The sequence below is a fragment of the Carcharodon carcharias genome, chromosome 34 (assembly GCF_017639515.1).
Source record: "Carcharodon carcharias isolate sCarCar2 chromosome 34, sCarCar2.pri, whole genome shotgun sequence".
NCBI lineage: Eukaryota > Metazoa > Chordata > Chondrichthyes > Lamniformes > Lamnidae > Carcharodon > Carcharodon carcharias.
The window spans coordinates 21,459,418-21,483,583 of record NC_054500.1 but is presented as its reverse complement, the minus strand read 5'-3'; the positions used below and the strand labels follow the sequence as shown (position 1 = coordinate 21,483,583).

The window sequence follows — 24,166 nt, the reverse complement described above, 5'->3', positions numbered from 1 at the left end:
CTTGTGCCTGTGAATCCCTTTTGTTTATGAAGGGAAAGTTTAAGAAGCCATGTATCACAATAGAGTAGATACCTCCCTGACTGCTGAGTTTAGTGAGCAAGTCCAAAGGCCAGGAAGACCTAGTCTCATTTAGGAAATCAAGGTCGGGGCATCAGTCAATAAATTAATATAGCCATCTGCTCCTGGATTGAGGAGATAAGTTGACTGGAGAGTCAATTCTTTGATTGCTAATGCTTAACATCTTATGAGGACTCAGTCAGGCTTTGCTGTGATGTCCTGCACAGGTGGCCAGTCGAGGCTCACAAATGAACAATGGTCACTTGGGTGAATGTAAAATGAACACTGTCTTGATTCCTTCAAGGCAGGAGGGGTGAAAGTTGGTGAGGAAATAATAAATCCCATTACTGTAGAAGATTTGAGATGCTGAAACGTGTGATAATTGCTTGTGTGCTCTTGTAAGATAGATAGAACTAAGTTGCAAATACTGGAGACTTTATAAATTGTTGACAGAGATGCTGTACTCATTTGCGTTTTGCTGGTTTGATTCTGACACAGATTCAAATGATAAGTTGTGCAGAAAATCTCTGCTAAATGAGCAGTTTTCAGCCAGAAGTTTAGTGCTTTGATATACATATGTTTCTGTTCACAGCTCCTCAGGAAACGGCACATTGGCAACGATATTGTTACCATCATTTTTCAGGAACCGGGCGCGCTGCCGTTCACACCAAAGAGTGTACGCTCTCATTTCCAGCATGTGTTTGTCATTGTCAGAGTCCACAATCCATGCACTGAGAACGTGTGTTACAGGTGAGAGCTTATACAGGTGGAAAGAAAGACTTGCATGTATTTGAAAACTTTCACGACCTCAAGATATCCGATGGAGCCACTGAAGTACTTTTTGAAGTGTAGTCACTGTTGTAATGTAGGAATTATAACAACCAACTTGCACACAAGATCCCACAATCCGGAACCTGATAAAGACCAGATAATCTAAGTAATGTCATTGTTTAAGTGATACATATTAGCCAGGGAGAGAACTCCCCTACCCTCCTCCAAAATAGCGCCAAGATCATTTTTGTACACGTGAGAGGGCGGGATGGGGGGCAGTCTCTGTTTCTCCTCTTCTCCCTTCTAGATCTTTTGCCAATAATTTTGAATCTGTGACCTCTAGTTATTGATCTAGTTGCCAGAGGGATTTTTTTTTCTCTGTCTACTCTTGTCAAAACCTTTCATCAGCTTGAAAACCTGTATTAGGCCACCTTTTATCCTTCTGTTCCATGGAGAACAGTCCAGTCCTAATTTTACCAACCTCTGCTTTCAGCTGAAGCCCTTCATCCCTGGTTACGTCGTCTGGACCCTTTTTAACGCCCTTGCATCATTCCTGAAGAGTGGCACCCAGCATTGTTCACAACACTCCAGCTGGGGCCTAAATAGTTGGATGATATGCAAAATCTTTTCCCTATTTTTAAAAAAAAAGTCATTTCCTCCTCAATGGCCTTGTGAATAAATGCAAAACCTGGGCTAAAGAAAGACAGACATGCATTTATTTGGCAACTTTCACAATCTCAATGTGATGCACTTTAGAGCCAGTGAAGTATTTTTACAGCGTAGCACTGTTGTAATGTAGGAAATTGTAATGAGGATATCATTAAGGTACACAGAAAAGCAGCTGCCTTTCCTATTCTGCACCAACTTCATTGATGTCAACTGAAGCAATAGTTTGGGTGTCACAATTGGACTTGGACCTTGTTCACCCTGGGACTGGTAGCAGCTATTTGATATCCAGTTACTCGATTGCCTACAACCCCTACATTTGCAAGCCTAGGGCAAAGACAGGATGGGGCTCAAATATGATGGGTGACACCAACAGTCAGAAGACCTTGCTAGCATTGAAAGCCTAGGCACATGCATGAGGTGTGGAAAGAAAGGACATTCAAGTGAGTGTACTTGAGGATTGGGTAACATACCCCACCAGGAGTCAGCATCTCCTGTGAGGAATGAAAATAAAGGAGAAATATTTATTGTTCTAAAATTTAGGTTGCTTTATTCCAACAGTGTGGCAGTAACCAGGTCCAAGGATGTCCCACTCTTTGGGCCGCCCATACCAGACGGCTTCACTTTCAGCAAATCTGATGTTTTCCGAGACTTTCTGCTGGCCAAGGTTATCAATGGAGAGAACGCGGCGCACAAATCAGAGAAGTTTCACACAATGGCAACTCGGACTCGGCAGGAATACTTGAAGGATCTGGCGGAAAATAGCGTCACCAACACGCCTGTGGAATCTGCTGGAAAATTTAACCTCATATTACTGAGCACCAAAAAGAAGGAGAAGACAAAGCCCCGGGTGGGGGCTGAGCTCTACAGTGCTGGGGCCATTACGTGGCGGGTTTATGCACAGGATTACAGCCAGGGAATTGAGGTGGAGTGCATTCTTGGGATCTCGAATGAATTTGTTATTGTTATTGAGCAGGGCACCAAGGAGGTGGTGTTCAACTGCTTTAGTGAGGATGTAATAGGCTGGACTCCTGATACATCAACAATCAAAATTTTCCATGGGAAAGGTGACTACATATTTATAAAAGTGTTGGAGGAGAATATGGATGACATTAAGGAAATTGTTCAGCGGTTGAAGGTAAGTCAGCAACAACTTGTATTTATGTAGTGCCTTTAACATGATAAAATGTTCGAAAGCGCTCCACAGGTTAGAAAACAATTTTTGACACTTGAGGCGCATCAGGAGATATTGGAGCGGATAATCAAAAGCTTGACGCAAGAGTTAAGCTTTCAGGAGATATCGAGAGGCAGAACAGTTTAGGGAGGGAATTCCAGAGCTTGGGTCCAGCCACCTGATGGTGAGGGATTAAAATTGGGGTGCCGAAAAGGCCAGAATTAGGAGTGCAGATAATTTGGAGGGTTGTGGGACTGGAGGCAATTGCAGAGGTAGGAATAAGGAGGGATTTGAAAGCAGTCATGAGAATCTTAAAATCAAGAAGTTAATTAACTGGGAGCCAAAGTTGGTCTGTGGACACAGGTGATAGGTAAACGGGACTTGGTGCAATTTGGTCCATGGCCAGCAGAGGTTTGGATGACCTGAAGCCTAGAGATAAGAACATAGGAGGCCATCCAGCTGTACATTAGAATAGTGAAGTCTAGAGGTAAAGCATGGATGAGCTGAGGCAGGGGCGAAGGGGAAGCTAAGATGTTATGAAGTTTATCTTGGAGTCAAATCTGTCAGGCCTCACCTGAGTTTGGCTAGCAGCTTAGATCTGAGATCAAACTTGGAGCTTTCCTGGTCTCCTTGGCTCAGCATTTCATTTGCCTTAATTAAGTGCCAAGTGTGCTTAGTCTTAATTGAGGTTCTTATTTATTCACCTTTGGCCCCCCCCCAGATTGTGACAGAAGGATGTGAAACTGTTGACATGACTCTGAGGAGGAACGGACTCGGGCAACTTGGATTTCACGTCAAATACGATGGCACAGTGGCGGAGGTGGAAGAATATGGATTCGCTTGGCAAGCTGGACTGAGGCAGGGAAGCAGACTGGTGGAAATTTGCAAGGTGGCTATAGTAACTCTGACCCATGACCAGATGATTGATCTTCTGAGGACATCAGTGACTGTGAAGGTGGTCATTATCCCACCTCATGATGATGGGAGCCCTCGCAGGTATAATCGCTTTAATATTAAAGCATCTATAAGCTCAGGGTTAGTTACTGATGGGCCCTATTGAAACAATGCCCTAGCCACGTTTATTCAGCACAAAAAACTGGATCTTTTCAGATAGTTTCCCATGCCTTTGCTCCATATTATTAGAGCAAATATTCTTGATAAATCTTGTGTAACAATTAGTTACACAATTAGTACAGAATTAGTGTGGATGCCTATTATCATTTTTCTCATTAATGTTTTGGAATAATTTTTGCTGAAACAGTAAACTGCTGACTTTTTTTTCCCTAGATATTGGCAAGGCCTATTACTAATCTTGACTATTAAGCTAAGCTAATAGTTGCTGTAATTAACCCAGACATTTTAGCTTAAGTTATGGATGTTAATTTGGCTCTGTCATAATCCTTAGTTAATAACTTTCCCCCAAACTAGTTTCCACCGCCGTATCTTTGATGCTTATTATTCACTGCTCACCTGTGAATAATGGTTAGTCAAAGTAACAGAATGAGCCCGACATAAGGCAACACCTTTTGGAGAGAAAATGGGGGGAATATATAGGCAAAAAATAAAAGCACAGAAAAAAACTGCTTTCTACACATTGCCAAATAGATTTGTGACAACAATCAGTTGTTTAGTTTTGTGCGCAGGTCCATTATGAACAAACTTCCCCATGAACATAAGTGAATTCCAGTTTGGGAAAAAACCATTCACCCCCATCCCTCTCCTGTTCCAACTCTCTCATTTTAAGATCCAGCAGTAAGATTGTTTCCTGCTGAGACATGTTTTAGTCAATGCCAAACATTTGTAACAAAACTTCCACAGGCTGAATTTGCAATGGTGACCTGGACCATTAGAATTGAACGTGAATAGACTCTGGCTTGAAGCTAAAGGTCATACCTTTGTATTTTCACCATGCTTTGTTTCAAGTCACTTGGGGAAAGACAGGCATGACTTGCATTTTAGTGTAAACTCAGCTGCAGTCTGGAATCTTTTCATCAGCTGTAAGAGGAAAATGCTCAAACTATTCTTTAATTGAAAAGTACTTGCAAAAAGATACAAATTTTTTTTTACCAATTACAGGAAGAAAGTAGCTTTTTCGAATACTGTAAATTTTTACACGTCTGGTTAGTTTGTTTACACCCCCCACCGAAACACCCCACCACACTAAAGGATGCTGCAGCCTCCTGTAGCTGCCAAACTATTGTCCAGACTGTAATTGGTTAACTTGGCACAGGCCAGGAATTGTGCTTTCTGGTCTGCATTACTGAGTGCTGACAAACATATATCTCTGTGCTGCTGGTTTACAACAATAACAGCTAGCATTTATTTGGAGCCTCTTGCTGTTGACCTGATGTAGACTTTTACATTATTCACAGATGTTTCTCTCAGTTTTCACTGCTGCTTCTCAGCTGTGTTCCCTGCCTCTTTTTCATCAGTCCCTATACTTGGCCAGTAGCTCTTGTCTTAGATGGTACTTCCTACCTAATTGTTGCTTAATTTCACCTAGGCTTGTGTATCTGATCTCCACGTAATTGCCTTGCTTTTTCTGGGTAGTGTGTGGCCATTACATGACTCAGTCTGCAATAATATTCTTGTAAGTGCGCTGACTCCTCAGTCAGTGATTCAATCCTGCATCTCCTTAACCCACAAGGCTTTCATTTAAAATAAATATACACTTTTTTCTTCTTGGAAGATCTTGAGTCATAGCTGCATAATCCATCTGATGACTTTCCTGTGAATTCTTGGACATTTAAAAGAGTGTCATCACCAAGTCATTATGACCCTGTTCTATACTTGACCACAGTGAAGGGTAGTCAACAGGAAGGATCTAATCATTTAGGCCTTGATGAAAATAAGAGGCATTTTCTTCACTGTCACAGGCAGAGAGTACTTTGTAATCTTTACAAGTTCAGAAGTTATGTCAAGAATTGAACTTAATTGTACAAATAACCCAAGCTCACCCTTCAGATTTTCACACTAGATTATGTGCTTGGCCTTATACGAACCTGTGGAGCTGGTGCACAGCCAAAGCTTCCAAAAGAAGACTGAAGGCTAGGAAATAATAATGCCAGTCCTCAGGATCAGGCATTACATACTATACCAGTTTCTCTCAAATCAGCCACAAGCTGATTGAGTCAATCCTGCGTCTCTTTAAGTATCCCCTCCAGTCTAGGTGGTAGTGTGTGGCGGTTTTGAAGACTCGGCCCCCCCTTAAAATTCGTTTCTTTAGTCCCATCCCATATGATCTATGTGCTGTGCGCCTAGCTTCACCTGACTTCAGAGACCAATCAAGTAAGTGAAATAAGTGACTCAAATTACTTATTTATGAAGAAAAGGAACAGCGGTAAAATTGGAATAGATTATTGGATGCTTATTGCCAATGCCAGGTATTGAAATAAAGCAGTAAAGATCATATTCCCCTTTTTATTACCAACCCCACCCTTGGTTATAAGATTGTTGCCATTTTACTTGACTTGGGCTTCTGACATGTTTAGACATCTTATTGATTTTAATGTTTTTCTAATTAGATTGATTCTGGGGGTGAGAGGCAGTGTGAGGATGGGTTGAGTAAAATAGGCCTATACCCTCTGGAGTATAGAAGTTTGAGAGGTGATCTCATTGTATAATGTATAGAATCTTGAGAAGGCTTGACATGGCAATCGCTGAAAAGTTGTCTTGCCAGGCTGGAATCTAGAACCAAGGCATCAAAGTCTCCAGATAAGGAAGCAGCTATTTAGGACTGAAGAAATTTCTCCACTCGGGGTTGTGAATCTTTGGATTTCCCACTTCAGAGGACTGGATGCTCAAGTCATTGAGTATATTCAAGACTGAGATCAATAGATTTGTGGACACTAAGGAGAATGGGGGATATGAGGGTAGGGTGGAAAAGCGGAGTTGGGCTAGAAGATTGGCCATGGTATTGAATGGTGGAGTAGGCTTGAGAGAGTGCATGGCAATCTCCTCCTATTTCTTAATACTGTGTAAGTCATTGGCTTCATAATACAGCTCACTATGCTATGGACTGTTTGGCTGCAGCGAATATACAAGAGGGTGGGGTTTTTTTGTGCTTTTTAATTGAAGATGTTGCCCAGCTGATGAGCCTTTCAGCAAGCTGAGAGGACAAGGTGTGGAGTGTTCACAGCTTAACTGACCCTGTGTTGAGATGTGGCCAATGAATGGTGGATGATTGTGGGGTTTTTTTTCCTTCCATTATAACTGGTTCTACTTTTGGTATTTTTTGTAGCACACAGCTGCCTTTTCAAGCCTTTATTGTGCTCTGTAGTCAGGCTAGTTTTGTCTTGCCTGAGCAATGGGGGTGGAGGGGAAATGAAACACAATGTGGAAAAAGTATAGTTTGCCTTTTGATTAGTACAGCTTCAGAATCCAAGTGCAACTCTTGCTGAAAAGCATCAAACCGGGGCACTTATCACTCCTCCAATCAGCAAAAGTTTCCTTTTGAATGGAGGTAAAATGCCTATTGAATAGGGGGAGGGGCCTTGCGGGGTATCTACATCCCACAGTGACTCACATTTAGGTTTGAGCCCTAACTTAGTCATTTATTTAGGTTGTCTTTTCAAAACAAGAGTGTCTTGTACAGTCATTATAGTTTACAGCATAGGAAGAGGCCAAGTGGCCATAGGAAGAGGCCATGCCCGAACTGGCTGAAAAAGGGTTATCCAGCCAAACCTCACTTTATAGCTCTTGGTCCATTGCCCAGGTTATGGCACTTCAGGTGCACACCCAAGTGTTTTTTTAAATGCAATGAGTTCCAGATGGCCACACACACACACACACACACACACACACACACACACACACACACACACACACACACACACACACACACACACACACGCAACATTCTCTGTGTGAAAAAAATTATCATCCATTTCCTTTATTCCTTCTCCCAATTACTTTAAATCTTTGCCCCCTGGTTATTGACCTCTCTGCTGTAAATATCTGTTTTAAAATCCCATTAAAACATGATTGGAAAAATATTGATCTGAAACAGACCACAAAGAATCCCATTAGAGCGGCTCAAGGATGACTGTCGATCCAGCTTGCCTCTTTCGGAGGAACTCAGCAGTGGAGATATTTGGCTTGCTTGCTTGCTTTCAGTTAAAACACTGACATCTCTTTGGGAATAACTTGTGCTAAATGAGTAGAGATGAAGCATTTTAATGGTCAAAACATCAATGAAAGAATAAAAAGGACAAGTATAATATGTCAAAGGGAAGACATACTGAGTTTCTATACAGTCATACAGGAGTCATTTTTAGCAGGTGCATGGTATACTTGAGCTTACCTTTGCTGTTATAAAATGTAATCTGTTTAATATATTAGTCTGGATTGTGATGGACTAGCTCTGCCTTAATGATGTACCAAATTACTAACGTGGCAAATAGATGATCATTTACCTGCTGCACCACTTTGTTGCCAAGTGTGGGGAATTTTGTTTGTACCATAGAAAATAGAATTGGAAACAGTAAAGTATAGTTTTAGTTTCACTTTATGATGCCCTTCTCTTCAATAATACACACTTAAGAGTAAGAGTTAAGTGCAACCTACACTTGATCGTTTAAAGTTGCTTAATTTAAATTACTGGCCAAGTCATGCAATTTATAAAAAAAAAGACTGATTACTCACGAGTAGCCTGCCATTTGTATCGCTGAATTCCGAGGCCAGTTGCATGAATTGTTCATATGATTTGCCTGGAGATAAAATGGCTTCGTAACATTTTTCGGAGGCTTATTTAGTCCCGTGTGCTTTAAGTGTAATTTACCTTGTTTTATTTCACTTTAATGTTACAAGGGAATCTTTCTCTCTCCTTAATCAAGGTGAACAGCACGTATTTATTGTCCACATGTTAACTGCATGGTAAAACCCTGCAGTCTGTTCAGTACATTCTTCAAAGTGTAGTTGGCTGCAATTTGTTGCACATTAACCAACTTGCCTTCCATATGACTTGCATTTTTTGTTTTGCTTTTTTTAAAAAAAAGGTGCATGACTGAACTGATTGAATGAATAATGTCTGCTGTTTAAGCAGACTATTCCACCCAAAGTGGGTCAGTCCAACAAGGGCCGTTTTATTTTAATATACTGTCTTTTTCATTGTAGCTCTGGCAGATTGGCAGTCTGGTGCCATGGTGGATGTTCTTATGCTTGGGGCTCAGACATGTTGTCGAGCTGAAATAGAGGAAATTTCGGTCTGGATTGAACCCATGCTGACACTGGGTATCTGTAAAGCAAAGTGCACCATTTCACCAACCATTGTTTTTTTTCTTGCCCTGATGTTTATAGCTGCTACTAAACCACTGCTAATTTAAGAAATTTTAAACCGGTTTGATGACTGAAAATTTTGTTAAATTGATGACGAGCTGTAGTTTTTTTTTTGTTTGTGTTGCTTGTGTATCAGCAGGTCAGTTATGTGATATAGCAGAGAGAGACTGCTATTATGCCAGGGATATATATCAAAGGGAGAATACCATTACACAGGGAATAATGGAGTACTATTATATTGGAGATGGAAATCTTAGTGAATTGTCCAGGATCAGATGCAAAGCCTGTATTATGTCCTGACTGCAACAGAGTAAAAGTTGGGTTGTGTAAAGCCTGAGATACATCCCACCCCATGGGTTTCTGGATGGACAGTTTGGGTTAAAATTTCCCCCTGTTATCTTTGTAATGTTTGACCTTATTAGGAGAGAGGCTAGGTCTTGGAGGAAATTTTGAGAAAAGTGAATGGGCACTTGATGCTACAGCTATTTTACACCTTGCTCCCCTGAAACTCCTTGCTGGAGTACTGTGCCACAGGTATCTGCTTACATCTCAGTCCAGTGGCCATTACTCTCAACAATGTGTATCAGCAAAGAATTTGACCATAGTAAAAGAAAAAAAATACAAGACTTGCATTTATATTGCATCTTTCACAACTTCAAGATGTCCAAAAGCACTTTACAGCCAAAGTGGTACTTTGAAAGTGTAGTCACTATTGTAATGTATGAATTGCAACAACCCAATTGCACACAGCAATCTCCCACAAACAGTTGTGTGATAATGACTAGATCATCTTTTATGTTTATATCTTTATCATGTTTTAGTGATGTCGGTTAAGGGATAAATACTGGTCCCAGGACACCAGGGAGAACTCTCCCAATTTTCTTCAAGATAGTGCCATTGAATCTTTTCCATCCACCCAAGGGGGCAGAGAAGGCCTCGGTGTGATGTCTCATTCGAAAGGTGGCACTCCTGATGGTGCAGCACTCCCTCATTTCTGTATTGGAGCATCAGCCTTTGTACTCGAGTCCTGGAGTGAGTCTTGAACTCTGAGGTAAAGGGGTACAAGATAGCTTTGGGAAGGAATGGAAATTGATGCAATTGGAGTTGGAAGCTGCTATTAAAGATGTTATGGCAGGACACCTAGAAAAATTCAAAGCAATCAGGCAGAGTCAACATGGTTTTGTGAAAGGGAAATAATGTTTAACCAATTTATTGGACTTCTTTGAAGGAGTCACATGTGCTGTGGATAAAGGGGAACTGCTGGATGTACTATACTTAGATTTTCAGAAGGCATCTGATAAGGTGCCACATCAAAGGTTATTGTAGAAAATAAAAGCTAATGGTGTAGAGGGTAACCTATTGGCATGGATAGAAGATTGGCTGGCTAACAGGAATTAGAGTTGGCATAAATGGCAAATTTTCTGGTTGGCAGGATGGAAAAAGTGGTGTGCTGCAGGGATCAGTGCTGGGCCCTTAACCTTGTACAATTTATATACATGACTTGGATGAAGGGATCGAAGATATGGTTGCTAAATTTGCTGATGATACAAAGATAGGTAGGAAAATAGGTTGTGAAGAAGACATAAGGAGGCTACAAAGGGACATAGGTTAAGTGAGTGGGCAAAGATCTGGCAAATGGAGTATTATATGGGAAAATGTGAAATTATCACTTTGGCAAGAAGAATAAAAAAACTTATTATCTAAATGGTGAGAAATTGCAGAGCTCATGTTTAGAGGGATCTGGGTGCATGAATTGCAACAGGCCAGTATGCAGGTACAGCAAGTAATTGGGAAAGATAATAGAATGTTATTGTTTATTATAGGGGGAATTGAATACAAAAGTAGACAGGTTTATGCTTCAGTTGTACAGGACACTGGTGAGACCACATGTGGAATACTGTGTCCAGTATTGGTCTCGTTGTTTAAGGAAGGATGTAAATGCATTAGAAGCAGTTCAGAGAAGGTTTACTAAGCTAATACCAGGAATGGGCAGGTTATCTTGTGAGGGAAGGTTGGACAGGTTAGTGGATACCACTCAAAAACAAAAACAGAATTACCTGGAAAAACTCAGCAGGTCTGGCAGCATCGGCGGAGAAGAAAAGAGTTGACGTTTCGAGTCCTCATGACCCTTCAACAGTGGATACCACTGTTGTTGAGAAGAATAAGAGGCAACTTAATTGAAACCTTTAAGATCCTAAGGGGCCTTGACAGAGTGGATGTGGAAAGGATGTTTCCTCTTATGGGTGAATCTGGAACAAGGGGGTCACTGTTTAAAAATAAGGGGTTGCTCATTTAAGACAGATGAGAAGAATTTTTTTCTCTCGAAGGGTAATGAGTCTTTGGAATTCTCTTCCTCAAAAGGCAGTGGAAGCAGAGTATTTGGATGTTTTCAAGGCAGAGGTAGATAAATTCTTGATAAAGGAATGAAGGGTTACCTGGGGTAGGTGGGAGCTCACAGTCAGATCAGCCATGATCTTATTGAATGGTGGAGCAGGCTTGAAGGGCCAAGTAGCCTACTCCTGCTCCTAGTTAGTATGTTTGGAGTGCCTAGGTTTGGTGTTGGGGCAAATTACTGGGACAGTAGAGAAATTTATTCTCCACAGTCGAGATGTACCAAGCCTGGGAATGCTGGAAAATGATTCCCAGATCAATGTATGAATAATCACATTGCATGGCAATCACCTTGTTAAAGACAATTGCTAGTTAAACAGGTGATGGGCATTGATTATCCCATCTAAATAGAATAAAAAGATACAGCTGGAACACTGTGTGGAAACTACTTGTAAGTCAGTAGCACTGAGGAGTTGTCTTGAAAATAAATCAGCTTGAACCAAAAGACCAGCCTGGATTAATTATTCCACCACAAGCTCTTATTGTGAATAACATCCCATCCCCAGAACCAACATCCTCATTTCCAATCAGTTTTATATTAAAAAAAATCAAATAAAACCTTGTTACCAGCTCCGAAGATGAATAGCAAAACCTATAACTGGAAAAGAACTTAGTCTGACCTGCAACAGGATGACTGCTCGCTGTCTGTAAATCTTTGAAGGGGTTGGGCGGTGTGGGTGGCAGTGGGGGCTGCAAGATGAAAATGGGGAGAACTTCTGACTCTGAGGTAAAGGTGGGGGGGAACCACAGCCAAATCAGGTTGTCTTCTCACCAGAGTACAAGCACACCCGCTTCCAACAGATGATGCTTGGCTGAGGTCAAGTGACACTAATGCTCCCTCAACAAAGATTAACTAACTTCTTAGAAACTCTTCCTGAACAAACCTACTAGTGAAGCACAAAGATAAACTTAAATGTTTTGCTGTTTTTAAGGAGAATATTTCAGTAATTTTCTGGTTGGTCTCCAATTTGAGCAAGTCATTATAACAAAATTGTGGGATGATCCAGCTTTAATGTAAAGCTCTGTACATATCATTCTGACCACGCCTGCTTTGTGGTTTCAGAATGACTACAAAAACATGTTTGGGCAGTGTATTTTTTAAACACTTGGTATACGTTTTAAGCTTGTGTATGAGAGAGCCAAGGCTGACAAACCAAAGCCGTCATTTCACAAAATGAAACTCCTCAATAGCGACCTTGTGGCGGATTGAGAATGTGCTAATATTCCATAACCTTCCCTCTCTTCTATACAGAAAGGCCTCGAGACTGTAAGCAGCTTATTAAAGGGAGTTCCAGGTAACCTAACGCTGAGGAGTGTTGTCAAAGGTTGTGCAGTTTTGCTGAAGTTTTGGCAACGCCCTGTATAAACCGATTGATATGGACGCATTCTGTTTGCTTTGTTTGCATCATGCAGTGAATCATTGTGCTCTTTTTTAACAATTGGGATTTGTTGCTGTTAATGCTGCCCAGTGTGTGGGACTTTAATGGATGCGCTTACAGCGGGGAGAGTGTGGCAATGTGCATGTCTTTTAAAATGTCAATGTGCAGTATGGTGAGGGTGTCTCAATCTGATTCCCATTAGGCTGTGTCCAGAATTTGGAGTAGTATTGCTGAGTAGGTACAAGATAGCTTTGGGAAGGAATGGAAAATGATGCAGTTGGTGTGCCTAGATTTTGTCCTGGGGCAAATTACTGGGACAGACTAGAGAGATTTATTCTCTACAGTCACTGTGTACCTTGCCTGGGAGTGCTGGAAAATGATTCCCATCTCCAGCACCAACATCCTGCTCCCCAATCAGTTCAGAAAAAATCACAAAACAAAATCTTTTCATGCTGCCAACTCCAAAGATGAATAACGAAGTCTATAACTGAAAAGAGCCAGCCCTTAGACTGACCTGCAACAGGCTAACTGTCCACTGTATGTGCACATCTTTGTGGGGTGGGGGGAAGGAGGGCAAGATAGAAGGGAGGAAAAAAAAAAGAACACAAAATCCAAACTTGGCTGCAAGTTTTCAAGACTGACTTTGAGAGCTAAATACTGCAGATGCGACAAATCTGAAATAAAAATAGAAAATGCTGGAAATACACAATATGTTTGGAGGGAGAAACAGAGTTGACATTTCAGGTTGTTGATCTTCCATCAGAACTATTCTGATGATAAGTATATGGAATAAGGTCACCGATCAGCCATGATCTCTTTGAATGATGGGACAGACATGAGGGGTATAATGGCCTCCTCCTGATCCTATATATTAATCTGTTTAAAGTCTGTATGCTAATATCATGTGTCAGTGTAGTATTCTTTGATTACATTGCAACAGTATCTACCCTTTAGAAAGGAATATTTTATTGGCTGTAAACTGCTTTAGGATGTCCTGAGGTCATGAAAAGTGCCGTATAAATGCAAGATCTTTTCTTTTGTTTACATGCTCTAATACCCATCGCAATGTTATCTTCAGTGCAGCCAGCTGTTTTTCCAATGTGCTTGTTTTTTTTAGAAAATAATTTTTGATATCCTTTTTGATCCCTACATACTCTAAATTAACTGACCTCCTTCTAGGGTTATGCCCAAGATTACCATTAATGAGGAATTATGTTGTAGTTTATCCATGCAAGATAGACATGATGATCTGTGAAATATTCTCAAGATAGTGCATTGGAAAATAATGCAATTCCATCCAAATTATTGTTTCAATATTAATTCTTTGAATGCAGGGAAATAGAATGGACAGCAAGTAACATTGGGATAAGACTTGAATCCCACTTGCAGCCCTGAGCTTAATTTGATTATGACAGCCTCAATCTTGAGTTCTCAGGCTACTCCACTGGTATTTTATTGAAAGAAGTGCTGAAAATGTCAAGCAAAACCCCTTTGTCAGTGCTTTTGAGAAACTAGATAATTTGTACAAAAATAGAATGATTAAGAACATGCATCAACCTTGTAGTCAAGAATAATAATCATTTTATCCCCTTGTCCAAGTTAATGGAATGCTAGCAGTAGTCAATTTCTACCTAGTAAAGCTACAAACTACTCTTTTTTTTTAATTCTATTTATGCCCTTGAAAGTCGGGGCAAACTTTTCACTCATGTGAGCCTGAAATTGCTGAATTTCCGTACAATCTGTTGACTGCATCAGTAACTGGGGGAAAGGATTTGGAGGCGGGGGTACTCTCTTGGGCGCAGCAGTTAGATTGGCAGTCCTCTTCATCTGTCGAGTGAGGCAGGGCAGCATTGGTGGTGCCTGTCGAAGAGTCTGTGGCTCAGAACATCAGTTCCAGCACTCAAAGTAAATGGTTGAGGAGCAGCAGCAGTGGAACATTAGTAGAGAAGTTGGGGCTCAGTTTGTATTCTGTAGTCTGTCAAATTAATGGTTCCATGCATACATTAAAAGAATGGGCCTATTGAAAGCACTGCCAGATCCACATTGATGTTAAATTAATAACTTTGGTCATTGAGGCAAATGTACACATGTCTTTTACATAGAATGTACAGCTCAGAATTGCATCATTCAGCCCAACAAGTTCATCTTGGTATTTATGCTCCTGTCGGGCCTCCTGCCACTTTACCACTTATAACCTTATGGACTTGTCCTGCCATTCCTTTCTCCTTCGTTTCTGTGTTTATCTAAACTTCCCCTTAAATGCATCTATGCTATTCATCTCAATGACTTGTGGTAGCTTGCACCAGTATAGCCCTGAAAAGTAAGTGGTTCTTTAGGCAGTCTCTACTAGCCACCACCACTACACACACTCCCTTTCCATTTATTGGTTTAGTTTTCTGACTGTTCTTTTGAAAAGTATACCATTCCAGATAGGAATCATAGAAATTTACAGCACAGAATGAGGCTATTTGGAGAACTGTCTTAACCTTTCCAACCCCTCCTCGTGGCTGAAGCCTTCCATCCCTGGTAAACCTCTTCTGTGTCATTCATTAGGACTTTACATCTTCCCTGAAGTGTGGTGCCTGAAATTGTCTATGGTGCTGCAGCCAAGACCTTGCCTGTAGGGAAAAGAGAAAATTTGTTGGGAAGCAGCACAATTATGCTTGAAGGCAAATCTTGCATTCTCTAAACTAAACTTTATAAGTGACTCACTCCGTTTGGATGAAGTATTCCCTTCCATAAATATGACTGTGCTTGGACTGGTTTGTCTCGCCCTTCTGCACGGCTGAAGTGTCTTCTCTGTTGGATTCAAAGTTTATTTAATTGGCTTCTCACCAAGCTTTATAAATGGCTTCCTTGCAATCTGCATGCGAAATGGTGCACACTGCAAGCTGTTGGTTTCTGTGCACAGTCTATCCTCGGCCACTAATGTTGCGTTGATCATTTTCACAAAGCCATTTGATTTAGATTCTGACAAAGTTTTGGCAGATAAGTTGCTGTCCCTAGACTTGTCTAGTATTCTAGCATCTGAAAAGAAAGCCAACAACTGTTTCCAGCCCACTGAAGCAGCAAAGTAACTGGTCTGCAATGGCACCCATGATTTAGCTGCTTGGAGAATTAACTGGAATGGTGTGGTTTGACTTGGCACTTGTGGTTTTCTTTTTGCCATTTCTTCCCCTGTTCAAGGTGTAGACTGTTACTGTTGAATTTGAATAGGAAAAGAGCAACTAAAGCTGGTGTTGGTCCTCTCTCAATTCCCTAGACTCACTCTCCAGTGGAAAACAAAGAAATGGCAGAGGCATTGAATAGGTTTGTGTCTGTCATCATGGTAGAAGACTTAGAAAACTTCCCAAGGATAATTGAAAATTAAGAGTTGATGGGGAGGGATGAACTTAAAACAATCGTCATCCCAGGGAAAAGGTGCTAGGAAAACTGCTAGACCTGAAGGCTGAGACCTGAAGGCTGACAAGTCTTTAGGATCAGATGGCCTGCGTTCTAGGATCTTAAAAAGAAGTGATGGCACAGATAGTAGATGCGTTGGTTATAATCTTCCAAAATTCCTTAGATTCTGGAAGAGTCCCAGCAGATCGGAAAAAAGCTAATGTGTAGCACCTTTATTCAAGAAAGGAGGGAGGCAGAAAACAAGAAACTATAGGCTAGTTAATCTAACTTCTGTCATTGGGAAAGTGCTAGAATCCATTATTAAGGAGGCTCTCGCAAGCTGCTTAAAAAATCAGGATGTGGTCAGGCAGAACCAACATGGCTTTGTGAAAAGGAAATAGTGTTTAACTAATCTGTTAGAGTTTTTTGATGAAGTAACACTCAAGATGGGTAAAAGAGGAACCGGTAGATGTGGTGTACTGGATTAACAAAAGGCATTTGATAAGATACCACATCAAAGGTTACTACACAAGATTAAGAGCACGTGGTGTAGGGGTAACATATTAGCATGGATAAAAGACTGGTAGGTTAACAGGAAGCGGAGAGTCAGAACAAATGGATCTTTTTTGGATTGGCAAGCCGTAACTAATGGTGTCCCACAGGGATCAGTGCTGAGCCCTCAACTGTTTACAATCTATATCAATGACTTGGATGAAGGGACTGAATGTATGGTAGCTAAATCTGCCAATGACACCAAGACAGGTAGGAAAGTAAGTTGTCAAGAGGAGGTAGAAAGCCCACAAAGGGATATAGATGGGTTAAGTGACTGGGCAAAAATTTGACAGATTTGGTATAACATGGGTAAATGTGAACTTGTCCACTTTGGCATGAAGAACTGAAAAGCAGTATACTATTTACATGGAGAAGATTACAGAACTTGGTGGTACAGAGGGACCTAGGTGTCCTGGTGCATAATTCACAAAAAGTTACTATGCTGGTACAACAAGTGATTAGGAAGGCAAATGGAATGTTGGCATTTGTTGTAAAAGGCATGGAATGTAAAAGTGGGGAAGTTTTACTGCAACTGTACAAGGCCCTGGTGAGACCACATCTGGAATACTGTGTACAGTTTTGGTCTCCTTATTTGAAAAAAGTATATAATTGCTTTAAAAGCAGTTCAGGGAAGGTTCACTCGGCTCATTCCTGGGATGAAGGGCTTATTTTATGGAGAAAGGTTGAACAGGTTAGACTTATACCGAATGGAGTTCAGAAGAATATGCGGTGATCTTATTGAAACATTTAAGATCTTGAGGAGACTTGACAGGGTGGATACAAGGAGGATGTTTCCTCTTGTGGGGGGAAAACTAGAATTCTGGGACGTATCTTGAGAATAAGCGGTCTCCCTTTTAAGACAAAGATGAGGAGAATTTTTTTCTCAAGGTCGTTAAAATATGGAATTCCCTTCCCCAGAGGGCAATGGAGGCTTGGTCCTTAAATTTATTCAGGGCTGAGTTACATTTTTGTTAGACGAGGGAGTCGAGGGTTATGGGGTGCAGACAGGAAAGCAGAGCTGAGACCACAACCAGATCAGCTATGATCTTATTGAATGGTGGAACAAACTGGAAGGGCCAAAAGGCCTACTCCTCCTCCTCTGTTCCTTTGTGGTACAATTCCCCAGGTGTCAGAGGCTCACTGCTGTTTCTCTCCAGTGTCTTTTTCTTTGGTTGAGTGTGGGCGGATAGACTTTGTAACTGCAAAGGACGTGCAACTAACCCACACCATCTGCACGTACACACAGGGCTCATTGAATAGCAGTGGAGAGTTGGAGCCCTGGCTGGTGGTGGTATCCCTCAACCAGAGTTGCTAAGACCCAATTGGAACACCCTTCCAACCTCCCCAGCTGAGGTCAGCATAGACTGGGGGTTAAACCAGTAATCGTCTGTTCAAGTAACATGCAGATACAAATATCAACAAGTGGCTTCTATAAAGTCCAGCCAATACATCATGGCAAGACTTGGTAATGTCACAAACATTGAATTTGCTGGAACATAAGTTATCTGTTACTCAAGCACCAGAGTGTCAATGTCCCAGAATCATCTGAGGAACTTGCTGTTCAACAGAGCCAGTGGTGCAAAGTGTTCTTTCCTTTGTGATCTGCAGGGAAGCTATATTGCTGATGTACTATAAGCAGCAACAATCTTGAGTTTTACTCTTGTCTTTATTAAATATTTGCTGTTATGAAATGTCAGTTGAGCAATTCACGAGATCATTGCCTATTTCTGACATGAATATGTTGCCTTCATTTGCTCCAGGGGTTGCTCTGAATTATATGAAATGCACACCATGGACACGAAAGCTGAGAATGAAAGTACACCATATGGATTGAGACCACCATATAGAACCAACACTCTGCAGTGGAGCAGTCCCACAATCCACAGTGCATCACAGTCACAGCGATGTGTGCAGACCCTTCCCAATCAAGTATCAAACTGGAACCAGACCTCCATACAACAGGGAGTCCCAGTTGCGTACAGTGATTCACAAGCCAAGAACAGCAAACGGCAAGTTCTTTCATCCAGAGCTGAGTGGAAGAGAGAAGGCTGAGGGGTGCTCTAATTGAAGCCTTTAAAATTTATGAAGGGAGTTGATAAGGTAGACTCAGAAAATGTTTCCGCTTGTGGGAGAATCCACAACGAGAGACTATCAATATAACAAAACACAAATAAATCCAATGGTGAATTCAGGAGAAACTTCTATACTTGGAGGGTGCTTAGAATGTGGAACTTGTAAACACATCGAATGGTTTGAGATGAATAGCACTGAGACATTTAAGGATAAAGTAAGGTGGGAACAAGCTTGTGTAGAGCAAAAGCGCTGGTGTAGACCAGTTGAGTTAAATGGCCTGTTCATGTGCCGTAAATAGTATGCACTACTGTACCCAATATAAAATGTTCATCAGTCACAGATTTTCTGGTCCTGAGATGTCTGCCAAATCTCAGCCTATTGAATGAATTAGGAAGGATAGTAAGATGGCTTGGCTCTATTCCCAACATGAAATTGGGCGTTCTTATATTCACTGCCAAAGATCTTTGTTCCAATTCTTCTGACTGTGACCAGGTCCCTCCAGTGTAGTTGTTCTGTTATTGCTTATCAAGGTGCAGGTGCTCAGGAATAGAATGCGTCCCATTTCCAGTATCCATTGTCAGCATCGAGGTGAGGGTTAAGGATAGAACAGCTTGATGCAGAGGAAAGCTGCCTTTACCCTGTCCCTACAACATTCAGCACAACCTCCCATGAGTGACATTTTTTCCATTTCCCCCATACAACTATCTGAGTGACATTGTCAATTAGTGCTTTAATTGGTGCAGTTTTGCACTGTAGTCCCAGGAGCACCTCATACTGGGCTGCATTTTAAATCAAGCCCCTGAGGTGAAAGATAATAAGTATTCCTTGCTTTTCTGTCTTCAAGAATACAAGTACTGGAAGGTAATCAATGCTTTATTGCTTCAACTCTTGACTCTTCCCACTACCTTACCCCCAGAGAAATGAATTGATCAGCTGATTTCTGTACAAGTCACCCTTAAAGTGAAGGAAGCGCTCAATATTATGCAGCTCTTTCTAAATTTATATACATTAAGCAGTTAGAACAGGATGAAATACTTTGGGGAGTGCTTTTACCCTCTCATTGGCTTCACTCAAACGTAAATGACCAGTTCCCCACACACATGCAGTCTGAATGAATCTCTTATCTGGTTAAGAAACAAAGGCCAACATTTCTGTAAGCGCCTTTTCATGACCTCAGGATATCCCGAAAAGCACTTTACAGCCAACTAAAACTTGAAGTGTAGCCACTGTTGTAATGCCGTAGCCAATTTGTGCAGGGCAAGTTTCCACAACAGATAATTTGTTTGTGATAATTGAGGGATAAATATTGGCCAGGGTTCCCCTGCTGTTCTTCGAAATAGTGCCTTAGGATCTTTTATATCCACAGGGCAGGCTGACCTCGATTTTTGCATCTCATCCAAATGTCAGCACCTCCAGCAGTGCAGAAATCCTGTAATACTGTGCAGGAGTGTTGGTCTAGATTTGTTTTGCTCAAGTCCTGGAGTGGGACTTGAACCCACAACTTGGTGACACAGAGGTGAGAGTGCTACCAATTGAGCCACATCAGAACAAGCTAGATCTACAGAGCTGATCCTTAAGGTTTGAACCTTTGATCAATATGTTCTTTCTAAATCACATAAAGGAAGGTAAACGAGTCTACAAAGACCTATTGATGAGCATTGAAGAGACATTGCTCCCGAGATGGGAACAAAGTCAGCCACTAAAGTTTACGCAAACATGTCGAACAAGATGGCACATTGAGATTCTCGTTGTTTGAAAGGATGTGGAACTTCTAAGTTGCTAAGGGGTATTTCCTTTTGTGCTGTGTTTGAATGTGAGCCTCCTGAGAATTGTCTTGATTTTAGTTATGAATGGTGTATCCTGGTACAGTAATGCAACTTGGTCATTTCAAAAATATTTGGCTCAGGATTTTCATCCGCTTCAGACAGTTGAGTCCCTGTCATTAGCCTTAGATTAATTCCTTAAAAGCTACAAAACTGGACATTTGTGTTCCCTGTCAGACTTGGCAGGAAGGCAACCTCACCTGTCTTCATGTGGGTGAAAGGACCTCAGCACATGGGCACAATGTCAGACCTTGAGCAAAGACTCATATAATGACCTGACTAGATTGCATCAAGTTATTATTGCAGACTGGAAGGACAAGGCCATAGACCCTGTTGCACACATACTTAGTGCAGTAAATTCAGATGTCAGCCATGGCTCAGTGGGAAGCACTCACTCCTCTGGATCTGAGGTTGTGAATTCACATCCACTTCACAGGCTTCAGTACATTCTCTAGGCTGACACGCCAGTGCAATACTGAGAGAATGCTGCACTGTCATAGGTGCATTTTGGATGAGACATTACACACACCTCCATCCGCCCTCTCAGATAGGCGTAAAGGATCCAATTTAAAGGAAAGCAGAGGGAATTCTCTCCAGTTGTCCAGACCAATTTGTCTCCCTCAATCAACCCCTAAAAGAAAAAATGATCTGATCATTATTGCATTGCTATGTGTGGGATCTTGCTGTGCACAAATTAGCTGCTGCACTCCCTATATTACAATAATGATAACACTCCAAAAATATATCTTTCACTGATAGGATATGCCGAAGCATTTGACAAGAGATTATAAAATGCGCTATGTAAATGCATGTTCTTTCTCATCTGGAAAAAAAGATCTTGTATTGTGTTAGATCACAGTTTGGATGGGCTCCAAGAAGATTTCTGCTGTGCTCAGATGCTATTGATGATCCCCTTTTGAACTCAGCGATGTCATTTGTATCTTACTGTGGTTACCTTGCTGTTGTTGAAATGTTACGGACTCCCATATAATGAGTCCATCAGCATTGCCACTAGGAGGTGTAAATTCTACAATAGGGATTTTCCATTAATGTAAATAAATTGTCATTAAATATGCAGCACCTCCCTTAGTCAAACTGGAGTTTGTCAAACATTCCATTTATCTTGCAGACCGGTTAGCTACCCAGAAACGTACTCTACAGCTTCCACTGCTGTGGTTGAAAGAGCTCCGCCATTTCGTAACCCTTCTGGAAGCTTCTCTTCACCAGGATCTGGAGGCATTCTATCCAGTAGGCAAAAAGCTATTAATGACAGGTAGGAGTGCAGCTCACTTTTATATTATCTCATACTATGGTACAGGAAAAGTAGGTTGATACGGGGACCATGTGTGGTTTCCATCTCCAATAATACTGATCCCGTGGAGCGCAGCCATCAGTATGCAGGTTTCTGGTTTCTAGTATTTTCCTTCAGTGAAACTTGCATATGCTCACCAGGAATGGAGACTTTCACCTATGAGAAAATATTGGATAGACTAGGATTGTTTCCTCTGGAACAGAGGTGGCTAAGGGGAGACTTAATTGAGGAGCCTATACAGAGTGGATAGGAAGGAGCTGTTTCCCATAGGTCAATAACCAGGGGGCAAAGATTTAAAGTAATTGGTAGAAGAATTAGAGGGGCATTGAGGAGAAATGTTTTCATTCAGTGGGTGTCTGGAATTTACTGCTTGAAATAAGTGACAAATCCTCAAATTTAAAAAAAAAACTTGGATTATGTACTTGAAGTGTGGTAATCTACAGATCAAGAACTGGAAAGTGAGTTTTGGCTGGATAGCTCTTTTTTGGTTGGCACAGGCATAGGTGGGCCGAGTGGCTTCCTGTGCTGTAAATTTCAATGATTCAATGTCCCAAGCCCAAATTTTCTTTCAGGTTATAAGCACCCTGTGTCTCACTAAGTAATTAATTTATTATTCTTTTATAACTCTTTTGTTTGCTTCAATTGGGCTTACGAGGAATGGTTGGCGCCAGCATTTCTTGCCCATTCCTAAATGCCCTCGAAGGTGTTGGTGAGCTGCCTTTACGTTTGACTCGGAATTTAGGGGGGGTGCCGTGTGGTCATTGTTGGAATCTACTGCTGGTTATGTCATGCGTTTTTATATAATTTACTTTGTCTAAGAGAGTCATGCAAAATCTATTGCTTTTGTCCCTGTGAGCTCAATTTGGGTTCCACCAAGGCCACTCGGCTCCTGGCCTTGTAACAGCCTTGGTTCAAACAAGGACAAAACAGCTGAACTCCAGAGGTGAGGTGAAAGTGACTGCCCTTGACACCAAGGCAGTATTTGACCAAGTGTGGCATCAAGGAGCCCTAGCAAAACTGGAGATGATGAAAATCGGGGGGGGAAAACTCTCTGCTAGTTGTGATTGTTGGAGGTCAATCATCTCTATTCCAGGGCATCACTGCAGGAGTCCCTCAGGGTAGTGTCCTAGGTCCAGCCATCTTCAGCTGCTTCATCAATGATCTTCCTTCCACCGTAAGGTCAGAAGTGGGGGTGTTCACTGATGATTGCACAATGTTCAACATCATTCGCGACTCCTCAGATAATGAAGCAGTCCATGTCCTAATGCAGCAAGACCTGGACAATACCTAGGCTTGGGCTGACAAGTGGCAAGTAACGTTCACACACAAGTGTCAGGCAATGACCATCTCCAACAAGAGAGACTAACTGTAGCCCCTTGACATTCAATGGCATTACCATCTCTGAATCCCCCACTATCAACATCCTGGGAGTTACCATTGACCAGAAACTGAACTGGACTAGCTATATAAATAGTGGCTACAAGAGGTCAGGGGTTAGTAACTCACCGCCTGACTATCTGAAGCCTGTCCACCATCTACAAGGCACAAGTCAGGAGTGTGGTGGAACACTCTCCGTTTGCCTGGATGAGTGCAGCTCCAACAACACTCAAGAAGCTCGACACCATTCAGGGCAAAGCAGTCCGCTTGATTGGCACCCCATCCGCAAATGTTCACTCCCTCCACCACCGACACACAGTGGTAGCAGAGTGTACTATCTACAAGATGCATTGCAGGAACTCACCAAGGCTCCTTAGACTGCACCTTCCAAACCCAAGACTGCTATCATCTGGAAGGACGAGGGCAGCAGATGCATGGGAACACCACCACCTGGAAGTTCCCCTCTAAGTCAATCACCATTCTGACTTGGAAATATATCACCGTTCCTTCACTGTCGCTGGGTCAAAATCCTGGAACTCCCTCCCTAACAGTATTCTGGGTGTACCTGGACCACATAGTCTGTAGCAGTTCAAGAAGGTAGCTCACCACCACCTTAAGGACAATTAGGGATGGGCAATAAATCCTGGCCTAGCCAGCGATGCCCACATCCCATAAATGAATTTATTTGTTTTTAAAAAATTATATTGATGAAAAGCAGGAATTGCTGGAAATGCACAGCTGCTTGAAAAAAAAGTTAGCATTTCATGGACAGCCCTTCATCAGATTTCAAGATGTAGCCTTGAGAGTTGGGCCTTTGTTTTGTCTCTCAGATTCTGTGAATTTCCAGCATTTTCTGATTCAAATGTCCAAACTTTCAACTGTGCTGACTTTAGAAAGACATTCCACCTTCTTCTATTTCAAACTGCTAAAGTGA

The 24,166-nt window shown here is 41.6% G+C and overlaps 1 protein-coding gene across 7 annotated transcripts in view; it reads left to right on the top strand.

Annotated features, from left to right (window-relative positions):
* Positions 1-24,166, top strand: part of sipa1l3 (signal-induced proliferation-associated 1 like 3) — a 203,414-nt gene that overhangs the window by 126,061 nt on the left and 53,187 nt on the right. For 5 of the 7 annotated variants that reach the window (XM_041179196.1, XM_041179193.1, XM_041179194.1 and 2 more), the window contains 5 exons: positions 650-807; positions 2,056-2,632; positions 3,390-3,664; positions 18,408-18,656; positions 21,673-21,816. In XM_041179196.1, coding sequence (XP_041035130.1) covers positions 650-807; positions 2,056-2,632; positions 3,390-3,664; positions 18,408-18,656; positions 21,673-21,816 — 1,403 coding nt within the window. The remainder of the gene's footprint in view (positions 1-649; positions 808-2,055; positions 2,633-3,389; positions 3,665-18,407; positions 18,657-21,672; positions 21,817-24,166) is intronic. The other 2 variants (XM_041179198.1, XM_041179199.1) reach the window with 2 other exon arrangements.